This window comes from Mixophyes fleayi, chromosome 9, assembly GCF_038048845.1.
Source record: "Mixophyes fleayi isolate aMixFle1 chromosome 9, aMixFle1.hap1, whole genome shotgun sequence".
In the NCBI taxonomy this organism is placed as follows: Eukaryota; Metazoa; Chordata; class Amphibia; order Anura; family Limnodynastidae; genus Mixophyes; species Mixophyes fleayi.
This window is the reverse complement of record NC_134410.1, coordinates 90,640,108-90,654,413: the sequence shown is the minus strand read 5'-3', so window position 1 is coordinate 90,654,413 and position 14,306 is coordinate 90,640,108. Positions and strand designations below refer to the sequence as shown.

The window sequence follows — 14,306 nt, the reverse complement described above, 5'->3', positions numbered from 1 at the left end:
TTATGCTGCTAATTTCCCAAAGCTCATTAACACAATAAAAGCTGACCTTACACAGTGGTCTAAACTTACGGTCTCCTGGTTTGGTCATATAGCCACTATAAAAATGAATATATTACCCCGCCTCCTCTATTTATGGCAGACCATCCCCATACATGTCCCCATGCATGTACTTAAAACCTTACAGCAATCCCTGTCAAAATTCATATGGGCCGGTTGTAAACCGAGAATCCGACTTTGGCTTTCAGTCAAACACCAAAGTATAGGAGGCCTGGGTTTACCAAATTTAATAAAATACTATCAAGCCACTCATTTAGTGCAATGCGTCCTTTGGCACTCTCCCCCAAATTGGCGGGTCTGGACACATATAGAAGCTGATTTACTTAACCTATACTCACCCTATACTCACCCTCACCCTCGTTGCTTTGGACCAAGCCCCAGCACAGAACCAAACTCTTAAACCATATCCCAACAGCTAAATTCTCATTAGCTATCTGGGATCGAGTGACACGTATCTATGAACTTCGTTCCCAATACCCGCTCCTAGTCCCATTATGGAACTCTTCTGATTTCCCCCAGGGATAAATCATAAAGCCTTCTATTACTGGACTCGCCACCATCTTCTATTTCCATGGGACATTGCTCCCATGAACATCTTCCCTACATTTGCGGAGCTAAAAAAAAAAAGATACACGTTTGGTGGTCATGCCCCAAGATAATCTCATACTGGCAACAAGTCCATAAATTGATATCCTCCATTACTCACATTCAAACTCCTGACACACCGCTCTTTTCATTACTCCCTAGACCCCTCCCTAATATATCTCGCCCAACTCAAAAGCTAATTAGACATATTAATGCAGCTAACTGCCTGATTGCTTCGCACTGGAAGAGCTCGATCCCACCCTCACTTACTGTATGGTCAACATATCGCTTGGAAAGTATAACCGCCACCCTCAATGATACTCCAATTCAATTCAAAGCTGTGTGGAATCCCTGGACATCCTTTTATGAAGCAGAAACGCCCCTTTCTACCGTTTGACATTCTCTTATTTTAACTTATTATCTATTTACTTCTTCTTGATTGGAGATGACTGACTAAATACGCCAATCTCTTGCTCTAGTTATCATAGACAAACTCACTCATCTTTATTTTTCTCTCTCCCTCATCAGATACCTCCCTTTCTCTTCCCCCGTAACCCCCTGTATGTCTCCCCTCACCTACAAACCTTTTCTCTTTGAATTATATACACCAAATCTACATTTGGATTTTACATCACTTTATTTATCATACGCCTGCAAATGTTAAAATTTTATCCTCATGTATTTATGTTCTTCTATATATATATATATATATATATATATATATATATATATATATATATATATATATATACATACACACAACGCATTGCTGATATTTTATACGTGTAAACCTGTTTATTTAAACAATAAAAAAAATAGTTTAAAAAAAAAAGAAAAAAGAAAAAAACATATGGTGTAGTATTTTTTTTTTATACAGACAGATATACTTTATGTACTCACAGAATAACAAGTATAAGAAAACTTATCTGGAATCCCCTAAGACTAATCAGTAACCTCAGTTGTGAAAGGCACAGCTCCTGAAGTCCTAGGGAAGGTATTCCAGAAGTTTTCATTGAGTAGTCCACAAATAGTAATAAACCACAGTTCTAAACGCGTTTTGTCTATTTAGTTTCTCAGACATCATCAGGAGATAACTTATAATGTTTTTATAATGAGAATCACCATCTTGCATACTGAGGTCCATCATTCAGTGCGCATGCGCGTTCTCGCTTGTGACGCGTGATCGCTCCTAGTCATGTGACCGCTAGCACCACTGACAGGCAGCTGATTCCGATCCAATGAATGTCACTCAGCCTCCATATTATTTATTGGCACGGTTACAGAAATATGGACTTTTCCAACATAACATACCAAATAAAAATATCACAATAACTGATTTGAACCAGGTATCTGGACTAATTCATAGTCACATATAAAAGATGCATCGAAACATATAAAAAGCCAAAACTAAAACAAATGATAAAAAATTGAAATCTGCTATATAAAACATAATAAAACATGAAACACATTGCATAAAACACCAAGTATAAAAGGATTGTGTATATAACCTTAATAGAAATCTTTCATATTAAGGACATAAGATAGTGATTAATAGTACTTACTAGCATTCTTAAAAAAGTTATCAACCAGATAAATTATAAAACTGGGGCAATTTCAAAACTTTTATTCAGGCCCCTAGGAGCTATGTTGCCAAGCTCAAAGATCCCGTACATTTTACTCTGTGACAATTTCTTTCAAGGTCTCCAACACCTTGATCCCAAGGTAACATGTTCAATGACTTTAAATTGAATCTGTTGGTGACCAAAGTTATGTTATTAAAAGGTGTTTTGATATTGTATGGCTCTCCCTTGTTCATAATATTTCTGATATGCTCCTAGATACAGGGTTTCAGTACACGTTTGGTGTTACCTACATATCTAAGACAACATGCACATTCTAGTAGGTATATTACTGATGTAGTCATACAATTCATCAGTTCTTTTAGCTCAAATATTTTACTATCTTGACTGTAAAAAATATTCCTGAATGGATCCACATACCTGCATATAATGCAATGAACGCACTTGAGGAATCCAAAGTAGTTTTGTTTGTACTCCCCTCTCCAGTGAGCAACCTCGGAGCTCAAGTATCTTTTAAATTACGTTTTCTTCGAAAGACCACTGTTGGCATATCTGGTAGCATATTTGTCAGAATAGGAACCATCTTTAGGATATCCCAATGTTTGGAAAATACTGACCTAAATCTGTTTTTCTCGCTATTAAATTGGGTGATAAATGCGGTATCATCCACTTTTTTTCCTTTCTTTGAGTACCTCAACAGTTCTGCCCTGTTTCTTCTATTCTCTTAATTGGCCCTTTTAATAGGCTATCAGGATAATCTCTACTCCTAAATCTATCTGAATAGTTGCTCTTGACAATGTTCATTTTCGCTACAATTTCTCTTGATACGGTAAAACTGCAAAAATAGAATATTGGTTTTCCTATGTACCTTTTGCATACGATCATATATTTAGAAAATGGAATAGGATCATATAAATATTTCTGCTCCCAACTTTCCATCAAAACATTGGCAAAACTAGGTGAAAATATTGCACCCATAGTCATCCCTAGAATCTAAAGTAATTTTGGGTCAATATATATTGTATAAGATCACAAGTGTGTATATATATATATATAACTTGCCTGAAGAAACTCCTGTGCGTTGACAATAGTGTTTAAAAAGGACTCTACTTCTTCCTTAAGGTGTTTTTTCCCTGTATACCACGCACATTCTGTAAGAAAATAATAAAAACAGTACCTTTCTATTACTACAATTTGGTGCTATGACTGAAATGTTATCATACAGTTAATACTGTAAATATTACTAAGTTAGTTATTAGGTATGAATATAAAGTATTTAACAGATGACAATCTAAAATACAAGATGACATAAAAATACTACTATCAACATGTAAAACATAATATAAATATATATACACAGACACAGACACACACACACACACACACACACACACACATTTCAAAAGCTAACCAAACTGAAGATCATTTGGGATAGTTTCCCTATGCACAGAATATATGCAGATTGTGAGTCTTTCAAAGGATGCCGAGATGGCCTCTCTGAAATGGTGAATCAAAGAATAATGACAAGCATGCAGCTATATAGCAAATTTGAACATAATGCAAAACATATTTGTGGATGGTATAAGCTGCTCTTTTACATAAAGCAATTATTTTAAGTTTAGTGGTTCTTTAAGCATCAAGTTGCCAGGAATCTGTCTTGAACTGCAATAAATGGATTTTTTACTTGCCGTAAAACCCATTTCTTCGAATCTCATTGGGTATGGTAGGTGAACTTTGAGCTAGGGCACTTCCATTAGTAAACTGTTTAATGAATAGCTACTCTCCTACTATGCCCCACCCATCTAGCACTGTCCTGCTTTTGCTTAACAAAGCCCAGAAGAGAGGGCCTAATGAGGCATAACCAAACACTAGGAACCTCAACAAAAAAACACAACCGAACAGCCAAAGCAAAGGGAGGTAGGCGCAGGATCCCACAACGAAGAGAATGAGTTTTATAGTGAATAAAAAAAATCCTCTTTTCTCTTTCCTGCTATTGGTGGACACTGTGTCCAAGGGGACATACCAAAGCTGCCCCTAAGAGTAGTATTGTTCTGAAACTGCTACGCACAAGACCTTGCACCCAAGAAGCAAAGTTCTACAACTTGTACAAATTGTAAAAGGGGTGGAGACGACCACATAGCTGTCCAGCACAACTGTTCAGATGAAGTACCATGACGCACCGCCCAGGAAGCACCAACTGCATTGGTCAAATAAACCTTCAAACCAAATGGCTTAGCTGCCCCACTATAAGCCAAACAAATAGTGGATGCTATAAAACGAGTTATAGACTGCTTAGATGTCAGCCAACCACGCTTGAATGCATAATACAGAATGAAGAGGTTATTAGTCTTACAGACTGAAACAGTGCAGTATACACAGCATTGGTGAGCCCGGACCACATCCAAAAGTTTCAAAGATGCATTTCAAGTCGGGGACCTAGAACGAAATGTCAATCTCCTGGTTCAAGTGAGAACACCTTAGGTACAAAAGAGGATTCAGTACAAAACACTACCCTGTCAGAATGTCGTTTGGGGCGTTGGAGCACAACGTCCAAAACGACAGACGAGCAAAAGAGATAGCAAGAAAAAACATCACCTTCCAGGTAACATAACGGAGATCAACTGATTCCAATTGCTCAAAGGGCTACTGAGCAAGTGGCCTGATCACTAAATTAAGATCTCAAGGCTTAGGGAGGTTGAATATTTAGAAACCCTTATAGGAACATCTGAACACCTCTTTAATTAGTGAAGAAAAGCCCCTTGGTCACTAATTTAGGACCACCCAAACCTAACTGGACCCTGGACCATTTGAAAAAGCGGAGTGTTTAATTACAGTGTAGTATCAGACTGGGAGAATGTGTGCTGGGAGCAGGGAGGAACAACAACTTGAGAAGGGGTGCTTGGGATGGAGAGAACCAGCAGACTGGGAGCATCACTGATCTCACAAGAAGAAGAAGACTGAGTCACCAGGTAGAGAAGAGAAGGCACATTCTGCTGCTGATCTCCACGGGTCAGAGGAACATGTGATGAGCTCCTCCAATCAGAGCTCAGCACATGCTCCTCTCACCCCTCAGTAGAGTCTCATGGGAATTATTTTCCCCGACTCCCTGGCAGTCCAGTTCGAGCCTGCGGTGATATTAAAATTAGCTTAGAGCAGTGTTTGAAGTGGTTGATGTTTAAATTGGTTTAGAGAATTAAAGAAGAATAAAGATGGAGGAAAGTGACAGGTACACTGTTGTTTAAACCCATTTAAAAAGGCTAAGCATACTTCTAATAAGAAGGGGTTGAGAACTGTTTCAGAATGGAGGAGTACATTTTTTTCTGAAGTGCCAAATGTTGCAAAAGTTTGTGCCAGCTGCAGAAAACATCATGGGACACTTCAAAAAGAGCAATAGGGTCATTGTTCAGTTCCTCAATATAATGTAGCATCAGCTCCCACTTGCTGACATCAGAGAGTATGTGAATGCTGACTATGACAACAAATGTTGGCTCGCATTTATTCTGGGGAAGATGAAAACATTGATGAAGTGAAAGTGACATCCTTTCATCCAGCTGGTCCATCAACATCTTTTTCATACCCAAGGAAGCTGGATGTTTTATGGATTACTATGAAAGATGTTCTGTGTAAGTTGAATCCGTTAACTCCAACAGGTCGAATGTACACCTTTTCTGAAATGGAAATACTAAAAACAATTGTCCTTTTAAAAAGGGAGTCTTATGATAATGATCGTATAGCCCTTTTATAGTAAGAGCTGTTATACGGAGGAGTGTGTATCGATGCATAGGCACATTCACTCATATATTCTCTCCAAATAGAGTAATAAGGAAACCCCTTGTGAAAAACCTGCCTAATGTGTGTTATAATTGGCAGTACTTTTTAAAAAGACAATACTGCCACTGATAGATCAGACCCCTAAGGAATTTGAAGGATTATATAAAGGCTATTTTTGCCTTCATTTGACAATTATATTAACAGCAACACAGTATAGCAGTTATACTGCTTCTTAACAGTATTTCCAATGCTGGCTTTTACTATTCATTTGCATTTTTTTAATAATTTCGCTAATTTTGTGGATTTCAAATTATGATTAATAATACAAATAACATTTTGAATTTTAATAAATACCAATAAAGATATCTTTTTATTTTATGAACATACACCCTATTGTCCTAACCATTTGAGTGCCCCTTAATGCATATTCTTCCTCCCCTAACTTGTTAATAAAGCACAATCCTGCCAGATATATGGCTTTCATTCCAGTGTGGCAACTGCATGTTTAGTCAAATTAGATATTGGTCCTGTCATCTGGCACTGCCTTCAAGTGGCATGCTTAGGAAAACGGATTGAGTTCATCTATTATAACAATAACAAATTTCATGGTAACCACAGGAAATCATTATGGCACACGAACATTTTCCACTCACAAATCTTTGATATGGGTTAGGGTCTTAGGATTTCTCTTTGAAAAAAGAGTGATGAGTATGATAATAAATTGAGGTAGATTTGTTCACCCTGGCATAATTAAAGAAATCCTTAAAGAATGGTGTATTAAATACAAATAACAAGACACTAGGGGGTATATTTACTAAACTGCGGGTTTGAAAAGGTGTAGATGTTGCCTATAGCATCCAATCAGATTCTAGCTGTCAGTTTGTAGAATGTACTAAATAAATGACAACTAGAATCTGATTGGATGCTATAGGCAACATCTCCACTTTTTCAAACCCGCAGTTAATCTAGCCCCAGGTCATTAATGTGTATACTATTCATATATAGACATGTAATTTTACTTTGTGAAACCTGATACCAATTTTTTGTTTTGTTTACTGTACCTTCATTCAGGGTAAAGGCCAACCAGTAGTTTAGTCGCAGCAAGGAATCATCCTCTTTAATACAGCTGATGTAATTCAGCAGCAGTGGATTCTTTAGCACACAGCCCATTTGAGCTGGAAGCTGGAGATAAAAGGAAAACCTGGTTATAAACGTAATTTCTTTAAATCTGATACAGTATGCAATAAACAACAATACAATATTTCATCATTGCTTAGATCAAAGACTGACGACACCTGTTAATGTTTGGTCTCCTTGGATGATATAACATGGCTGATAAGGTTTAAGCAGCAAAGATGAGTAGAAACATCACATGAAGGAGGTAACATGACTCCACCAAAGTTACTTTAAATCTGGAACAATGATGATTAAGAAACACAGCACTGTCTTAAGAACAAGTATGGGGATGTAACTACTTTTACTTATTATAATTCAATGCATTTTCTTGTATTGGGGAATTCCAGTCAGACTAAAGAATATGATATTTTAAGGGGCATATTCAATTGACGGCGGGATTGGCGAAAATTCCGCGGTCCGCGCAGGATTACCGTAATAACGGTAATCCTGCACGGGAAAAAGGTTAATACGGTAATTACTCGCTGGATTTCAGCTCGCAGCTCCCTGAGCCGCGAGCTGAAATCCAGCGAGTAATTACCGTATTAACGGTAATATTTTTTGAGCGTGGGATTTTCGCCGATCACGCCGTCAATTGAATATACCCCCAAGTATTTTGGCTTCCCCTTCCTCGCACCATAAAACATCACAATCTCCTTTCTTATTTAGGCATATCTTCCACTACTGCAGTCTCTTATGATTGCCAGACAAAACTGAATAGAACAAATAAAATAAAAAAAATAACCACACATTCATAAAATACAAACTTTCTCCAACAGTTTTCCCTCCACAGTCTGAATTTGTTATGAAAAGATGCCAAAAGGATATAATTGCCACTTCTGAAAATGAAATTTTAATCCTTACTGTAAATCCTTTTCTCTAAACTCACTGCGGGGCACACTGGATCATAGTGATATAGAAAAGAATTAAGAAATCATCACTTTAAAAAAATTCAATAAGTCTGTGATCCTCCCTCTTCTATCCTCCCCATTCTACAGGGAACTCAGTTATTTTTCTAACCAAGCCCCATAGGACAGACCCAGATACAAGCCATGATAGAAAACACATTACCCCAACCAAAAAACACCAAAACATTTAACTTTGTTCCTATTAATAGGAAAACTACAGTATATTTTATGTGGGAGCTCAATTAATTCAGTGAAGATTCAACATAAAAAGAAGATTTTGGTATTTGAGTTAAATCCATTTCTTAGATTTCATCTGAAGACACTAGGGGATATAGAAGATAATGCAAGAGCTGGGCCCTTAGGAGTTAACTACCTAGAAGAGCTGCTTCCTCTACAGCCCATCACCTATGCTGCTTCAGTTAATAACAAAGGCCAAAACAATAGGGTAAGTAAATTAGGATTTTTGTACTTACCGTAAAAATCTCTCTCTCTGAACACGAGTTGGGGGACACTGCTCACCTTGGGGTATAGAAGGTTCTGTGGGAGTAATGGCACTAAAAAATTTGTCTAGCCTGCTCCGGGCCCTCTTTGGCCCATCCACAGGAAGAGCTCAGTTTATTTACTAACCAAGCCACAAAAGAGGGCGAAAACACAACCAACAGAACACACAACAGAACTGTCAGAACAAAGCGTGGGAGTGCAGTGTCCCCCAACCCATGTTCAGAGAAAGATTTTACGTTAATAACAAAAATCCTATTTTCTTTTTCACACTAGTTGGGGGACACTGCTCACCTTGGGGACGTTCCAAAGATGCCCCTATGGGTGGGAATGCTCAGAATGAGCGGCATGTAGAACTTTACGGTCAAATCTTGCATCTTTTGAAGTAAAGACGTGGAAACAATAAAACCTGGTGAATGAATGAACAGAAGACCAAGTAGCTGCCCTACACAACTGCTCAGCTGAGGCTCAATGCCGCGCCACCCAAGAGGCACTAATAGACCTCGTGGAATGAGTTGTCAGACCTTCAGGAACCAGAGAGCCCTCCGAAATGTACGCCTGCCGGATAGTGGCGGTGATCCATCTAGCCACCGTCTACTTTGTGGCCGGCCAGCCACGCTTGCGACCGTTATACAGGACTAGAAGTCTATCAGTCTTCTGAACCAAAGCTGTACGGTCCACATAAATCCTCAAAGCTCTGACCACATCTAAAGAGATTGAGTCCTGACCAGGCGCCAGCGAATCCTGAGGAAGAACCGGCAGAACGATATCTTGATTTATGTAAAACCTCGAGACCACCTTTGGTTGAAACTAAAGCTTAGTTCTAAGCACCGCACGATCATCATGGAAAATCAGAAGAGGAGCCCGTCATGACTGGGCTGCCAACTCGGAAACCTGTCTGGCCGAAGCAATGGCCAGCATAAAGGTCACCCGCTAATCGCTACGGAGAAATCCTAGCTATCAATAAAAAATACAAAAAAAACTCAGACTAGACTAAAAATATCCTACTCTGTAGACACTAAGAAAAAAAACTGAACCCTTCCTGTGGAGGGGGCATAGAGTGGAGGGGAGTAAGCTAGACAAATTTTTTAGTGCCATTACTCCCACAGCGCCCTCTATAGCCCAAGGTGAGCAGCGTCCCCCAACTATTGTGAAAGAGAAAAGAACAAGAAAAGCAACTTGAAAGAAAGAGAATGTTAGAAACCAAGTAACCAAATAAATAAGTGTAAAATAGAAGTTATGTCCAATAAGATCCTGAATGACCAAGCAAGAAAAGATAATCCTGTGCATCCAAGGATCTTGCAAGTTGCAAAGAAGGAATGACATTCTCTTGGTATAAGTGGAATCCATACATTTCATTAACCTGGTATGCATAGCACCACCTGATCATTGAGAAAAATCAGAAAAAGGTGACTTGCAAGAAAGTGCACCCAAGAAAATCACAAGAAGAAAAAGACAGTCTTCCATGTAACAAATTTGAGCTCAACCGACCCCAATAGATAAAAGGAGGAAGCTGTAAGGCCTATAGGACCAAAATTGAGGTTCCATTACGCTATGAGAGGTAAAAAAAAAGGCAGTTGAACTCGGAGAACTCCTTGTAAAAATGTCTGCGCCTCTGGAATAAGGGCTAGCTTCCTCTGAAAGTAAACAGACAGGGCGCGTTTGAAAAAGTGGAGCTGTTGCCTATAGCAACAAGATTCTAGTTATTTTGTAGAATAACTAGAATCTGATTGGTTGCTATATGCAACACCTCCACTTTTTCATACACGCAGATTATTAAATCTAGCCCCAGGACTTTTAAAGTAACACCGTTTAAGACTACGGTCCAGACCCTCCTGAAGAAAGGAAAGAAGACAAGATAGCCTGAATGTTGAAATAAGACACCCATTCCGTTCACATCAGAGTACATAAGTGTTCCAAACTCCATGATAGCTATTTACCAAGACTAGTTTTCTGTTTTTTAACATAGTTCGGACCACTTTTTTGGAAACATTTAGCCCAACAGAATCCAAGCTTCAAAAGATATGCCATTAAAGCCAGGCAAGCTCAGTCCAGTTGTAATAAGGGTCCATGAAAGAAAAAAAGATCCTCCCATAGTGGAAGTAACCATCCTGGTCCAATGTAATCTTTAGTATGTCGGTGTACAAGGATATTTTTTGTCAATCTGGCGCCACTACGATCACTGGAGCTTCTTCCCTCTTGGCCTTTTTGAGCAAAAGAGGAAACAATCATATTTGAGAAGAAAATGCATATTAGGCAAAAATACCATGCTACTGTCAAGTTGTCCAAGAATAATGGCTGTTGAACCCTGGTTCTGGAATAAAAAATTTCCACCGTGGGCTTCATGAATCAGCTTGTTTACAAGGAAGGATTGCGCCTGAATCAGAATGTGTGACACGACTGAGCTCTAGAACACCGATGGGGAGCGCTTAATCCTCACTGGACCAGAGACCCTGGAGCCACAGATGCAATGTCACAGCCCCTCAATCCTGAAGGCATGCATCCATTATTACAATGGTCCAGTCCCAGATACAAAAGGCGCCACAGTGCTCTGCAGCGCAGTACAATAGGGAAAAAGAGGATTTATACTTACGATAAATCGGTTTCTCTGATTCTATCTGGGGGACACTGCTAACCATGGGGTTGAGTAGGGTAGGGAGGAGTTTGGCACATAAATAGTTAACTTTTTTAGCTGCTGACAGGCCCTCCCCCTGCCAACCCCCAACGGAACTCAGTTTGATTAATAAAAGCCCCAAGAAGATAGGCCAATCAACCTGGACACATAGAAGAAAGCAGAAGGGAAGGAACGCAGTGTCCCCCAGATGGAATCAGAGAAACCGATTTATCGTAAGTATAAATCCGCTTTTCTCTTTCATCCATCTGGGGGACACTAACCATGGGGACTTACTAAAGCACAAAATTATAATTCAACAAACACACATAAACGGGGCGCTAAGTACCCTAAAATGCTAGGTCGAGATGCTGCTATCTAAACAGGATCTGGACCTGTTAAAGAGGGTGAAAGCGAATAGAAATGTATAAGATAGCGCAAAACTCAGGCCAGCATCAACAATTTAATAAACACAGAAAATAGTACAATATAAATGTAAATACAATTTGTTACAGTGTACACTGGAATTGAATATAAAAAATATTAATAAGAGGAGACTGCATAATATAGCTGATAAAATATCTCAAACGCTGTCCCGACATTGCATGATGTCAAAAAATTATGTCACAGTGCAGAATACATACAGGTTCAAAGAAACCACATAAAGCTTGTGTATGGTGCCAATATCATTGAACTGGTTTCCAGGTTAATCCGCACAGGTAAGTGCGCAAAGTCATTCACCTTAGATCTCATATACGAGTATAAAAATCCTAGCCGACAACAGGCAATATGCTGTAAAGATGGATATGTAATGCCGGCTTGTAGGCGGGCTCGATTGCCTCCGTTACCAGGTTAATCCGCACAGGTAAGTGCGCAAAGTCGTTCACCTTAAATCTCATGTATGAGTAAAAAATCCTAGCCAACAACAAGCAATGTGCTGTGAAGATGGACACGCAATGCCGGCCAGTAGGTGGTTCCGACCACCTCCGCTCTCAGCTTCAAAATCTCATATGCGAGTATGTAAGTTCCGGCTAGCATTTGGCACCATGCTATTGTAAAAAAGCATACGTTTCAAACCTGTGTGACGAGCTGGATATCCTCCGCTCACAGCTCAAGCTGGATCAGAAGCCGCCCAGATGAATTAAAGGGAGCGACACATAAACAGCAAATATCCTCGGTCCTACCCCGGGGTATGTGGGTTAGAGAATTTTCTAGTCTCCGGATCTCCAGTGTGCACTGTATAGTCTGCCTGAGGCGTTTCTCGGCACTGGTCTGCTGTTTCATCAGAGGCAATGGTTAGCATCCACACAGGGGGGTGGGGGAGTTGTCAAATACTCGTCTAATGTGATCATGTGTTGGATATTGTCCAATGGAGTGAAGAGCAATCACATTCCTCTAATAAGCTGATGCGATGTTTAGTTAATTCATATGAAATTAGACGTGAATGATATTGTCTATAGCACAAACGGCAAATTGCAGCATAATGAAACAGGTAATATTCATAAAAATCTACGTTCGTGTTTTGATTTGGCTACATTCTAAATCATCGCAATGTTCATTGTATCTCTCATGTATCAGTGAGTGAGATGGAGGCTCCGTGATGGGGCTCTGGGTCCTGCTCAATCCTCCTGACACACAATGATGGCTGCTGGGTGTCTCACACTCACCAGATTTCTTCTTCACTACTGTGTAATCCTCTCCAGTCTGCAGGTAGATGATTTCCAGGCTGATGTTTAAAATATTTTAAGTCATGTGACTCCTGTCCATGTCCATCCTCCTTGTGACAGTTAGATGATATAGACTCTGCCTGCTGCCAGACACATAAACTTGAAGTCTCCGCTTTATCTCACTCACTTCTCACCCGGAAGTACTTCCGGTCTGTGCCTTGTCCCTCGTACCAGGAGACTATAAATGGCGTCTAGTACTGGTGTAACCATACTACCACGCTGTCTTATGAGGCAGATGAGGTGGCTGCACCATGAAAAGATGATGTTGTGCCTGAGAGACTATAAGAAAATGGCCGCCGCTCTCACACTGAGGACAGATTTGTTCCAAATTTGTTCCCTCTAGTTACACTGAGCAGTAAGAGTCTAGCTCTATCTATTTACACCGAGGAGATGTGTGCCATCTTTACAGCACATTGCCTGTTGTCGGCTGGGATTTTTATACTCATATATGAGATCTAAGGTGAATGACTTTGCGCACTTACCTGTGCGGATTTACCTGGAAACCAGTTCAATGATATTGGCACCATACACAAGCTTTATGTGGTTTCTTTGAACCTGTATGTATTCTGCACTGTGACATAATTTTTTGACATCATGCAATGTCGGGACAGCGTTTGAGATATTTTATCAGCTATATTATGCAGTCTCCTCTTATTACTATTTTTTATAGTCACTTACTAAAGCAGCCCCTCCGAAGGGTGGGACCGCTCTGATAGCCCAGAACGTGGAGCACTACGGCCAAATTAGGCGTCCGCAGACGCAAAGACATTAAAATGGTAAAAGCTTGTGAAAGTATGGACCGAGGACCAGGTGGCTGCTCTGCATAACTGATCTACTGAGGCCCCATTTCGCGCAGCCCAAGACACCCAAACAGAACGGGTAGAATGGGCAACAATACACTCCGGCACAGGACGGCTAGTACTGACATAAGCTTTCTTAATGGTCAGGGTAAGCCATCTAGCAATCGATTGCTTAGACGCTGGCCACCCACGTCTACAAAAATCAAATAAAACAAATAGAGAATCTGTCTTACAAATTTTTGCAGTTCTCTTAACATAAATTTGTAAAGCCCTAACCACATCCAAAAATCTCGTTTTTCCTGTTCCAGAAGCCTAAGGCTCCTCTCTGAACACTGGAACTACTATTTCCTGATTTACATGGAAACCAGACACCACCTTAGGAAGAAAAGATGGAATAGTTCTTAAAACTGCTATATCATCATGAAAGACCAGATAAGGTTCACGAGAAGATAAAGCCCCCAGCTCAGAGACCCTCCGAGCTGAGGCAATAGCCAGCAGGAAAACCACTTTCCAAGTTAAAAAACGCAACTCCACTGAGTGTAACGGTTCGAATTGAGGCACCTGCAGCATATTAAGGACCAAATTAAGATCCCAAG

At 39.9% G+C, this 14,306-nt stretch overlaps 1 protein-coding gene across 1 annotated transcript in view; it reads right to left on the bottom strand.

Moving 5' to 3' along the window:
- Positions 1 to 14,306, bottom strand: part of CENPI (centromere protein I) — a 156,593-nt gene that overhangs the window by 86,602 nt on the left and 55,685 nt on the right. The window contains exons 11-12 of the mRNA XM_075184668.1: positions 7,055 to 7,175; positions 3,281 to 3,373 (exon numbers count right to left, since the gene is read on the bottom strand). Of these exons, the coding sequence (XP_075040769.1) occupies positions 3,281 to 3,373; positions 7,055 to 7,175 (214 nt within the window). The remainder of the gene's footprint in view (positions 1 to 3,280; positions 3,374 to 7,054; positions 7,176 to 14,306) is intronic.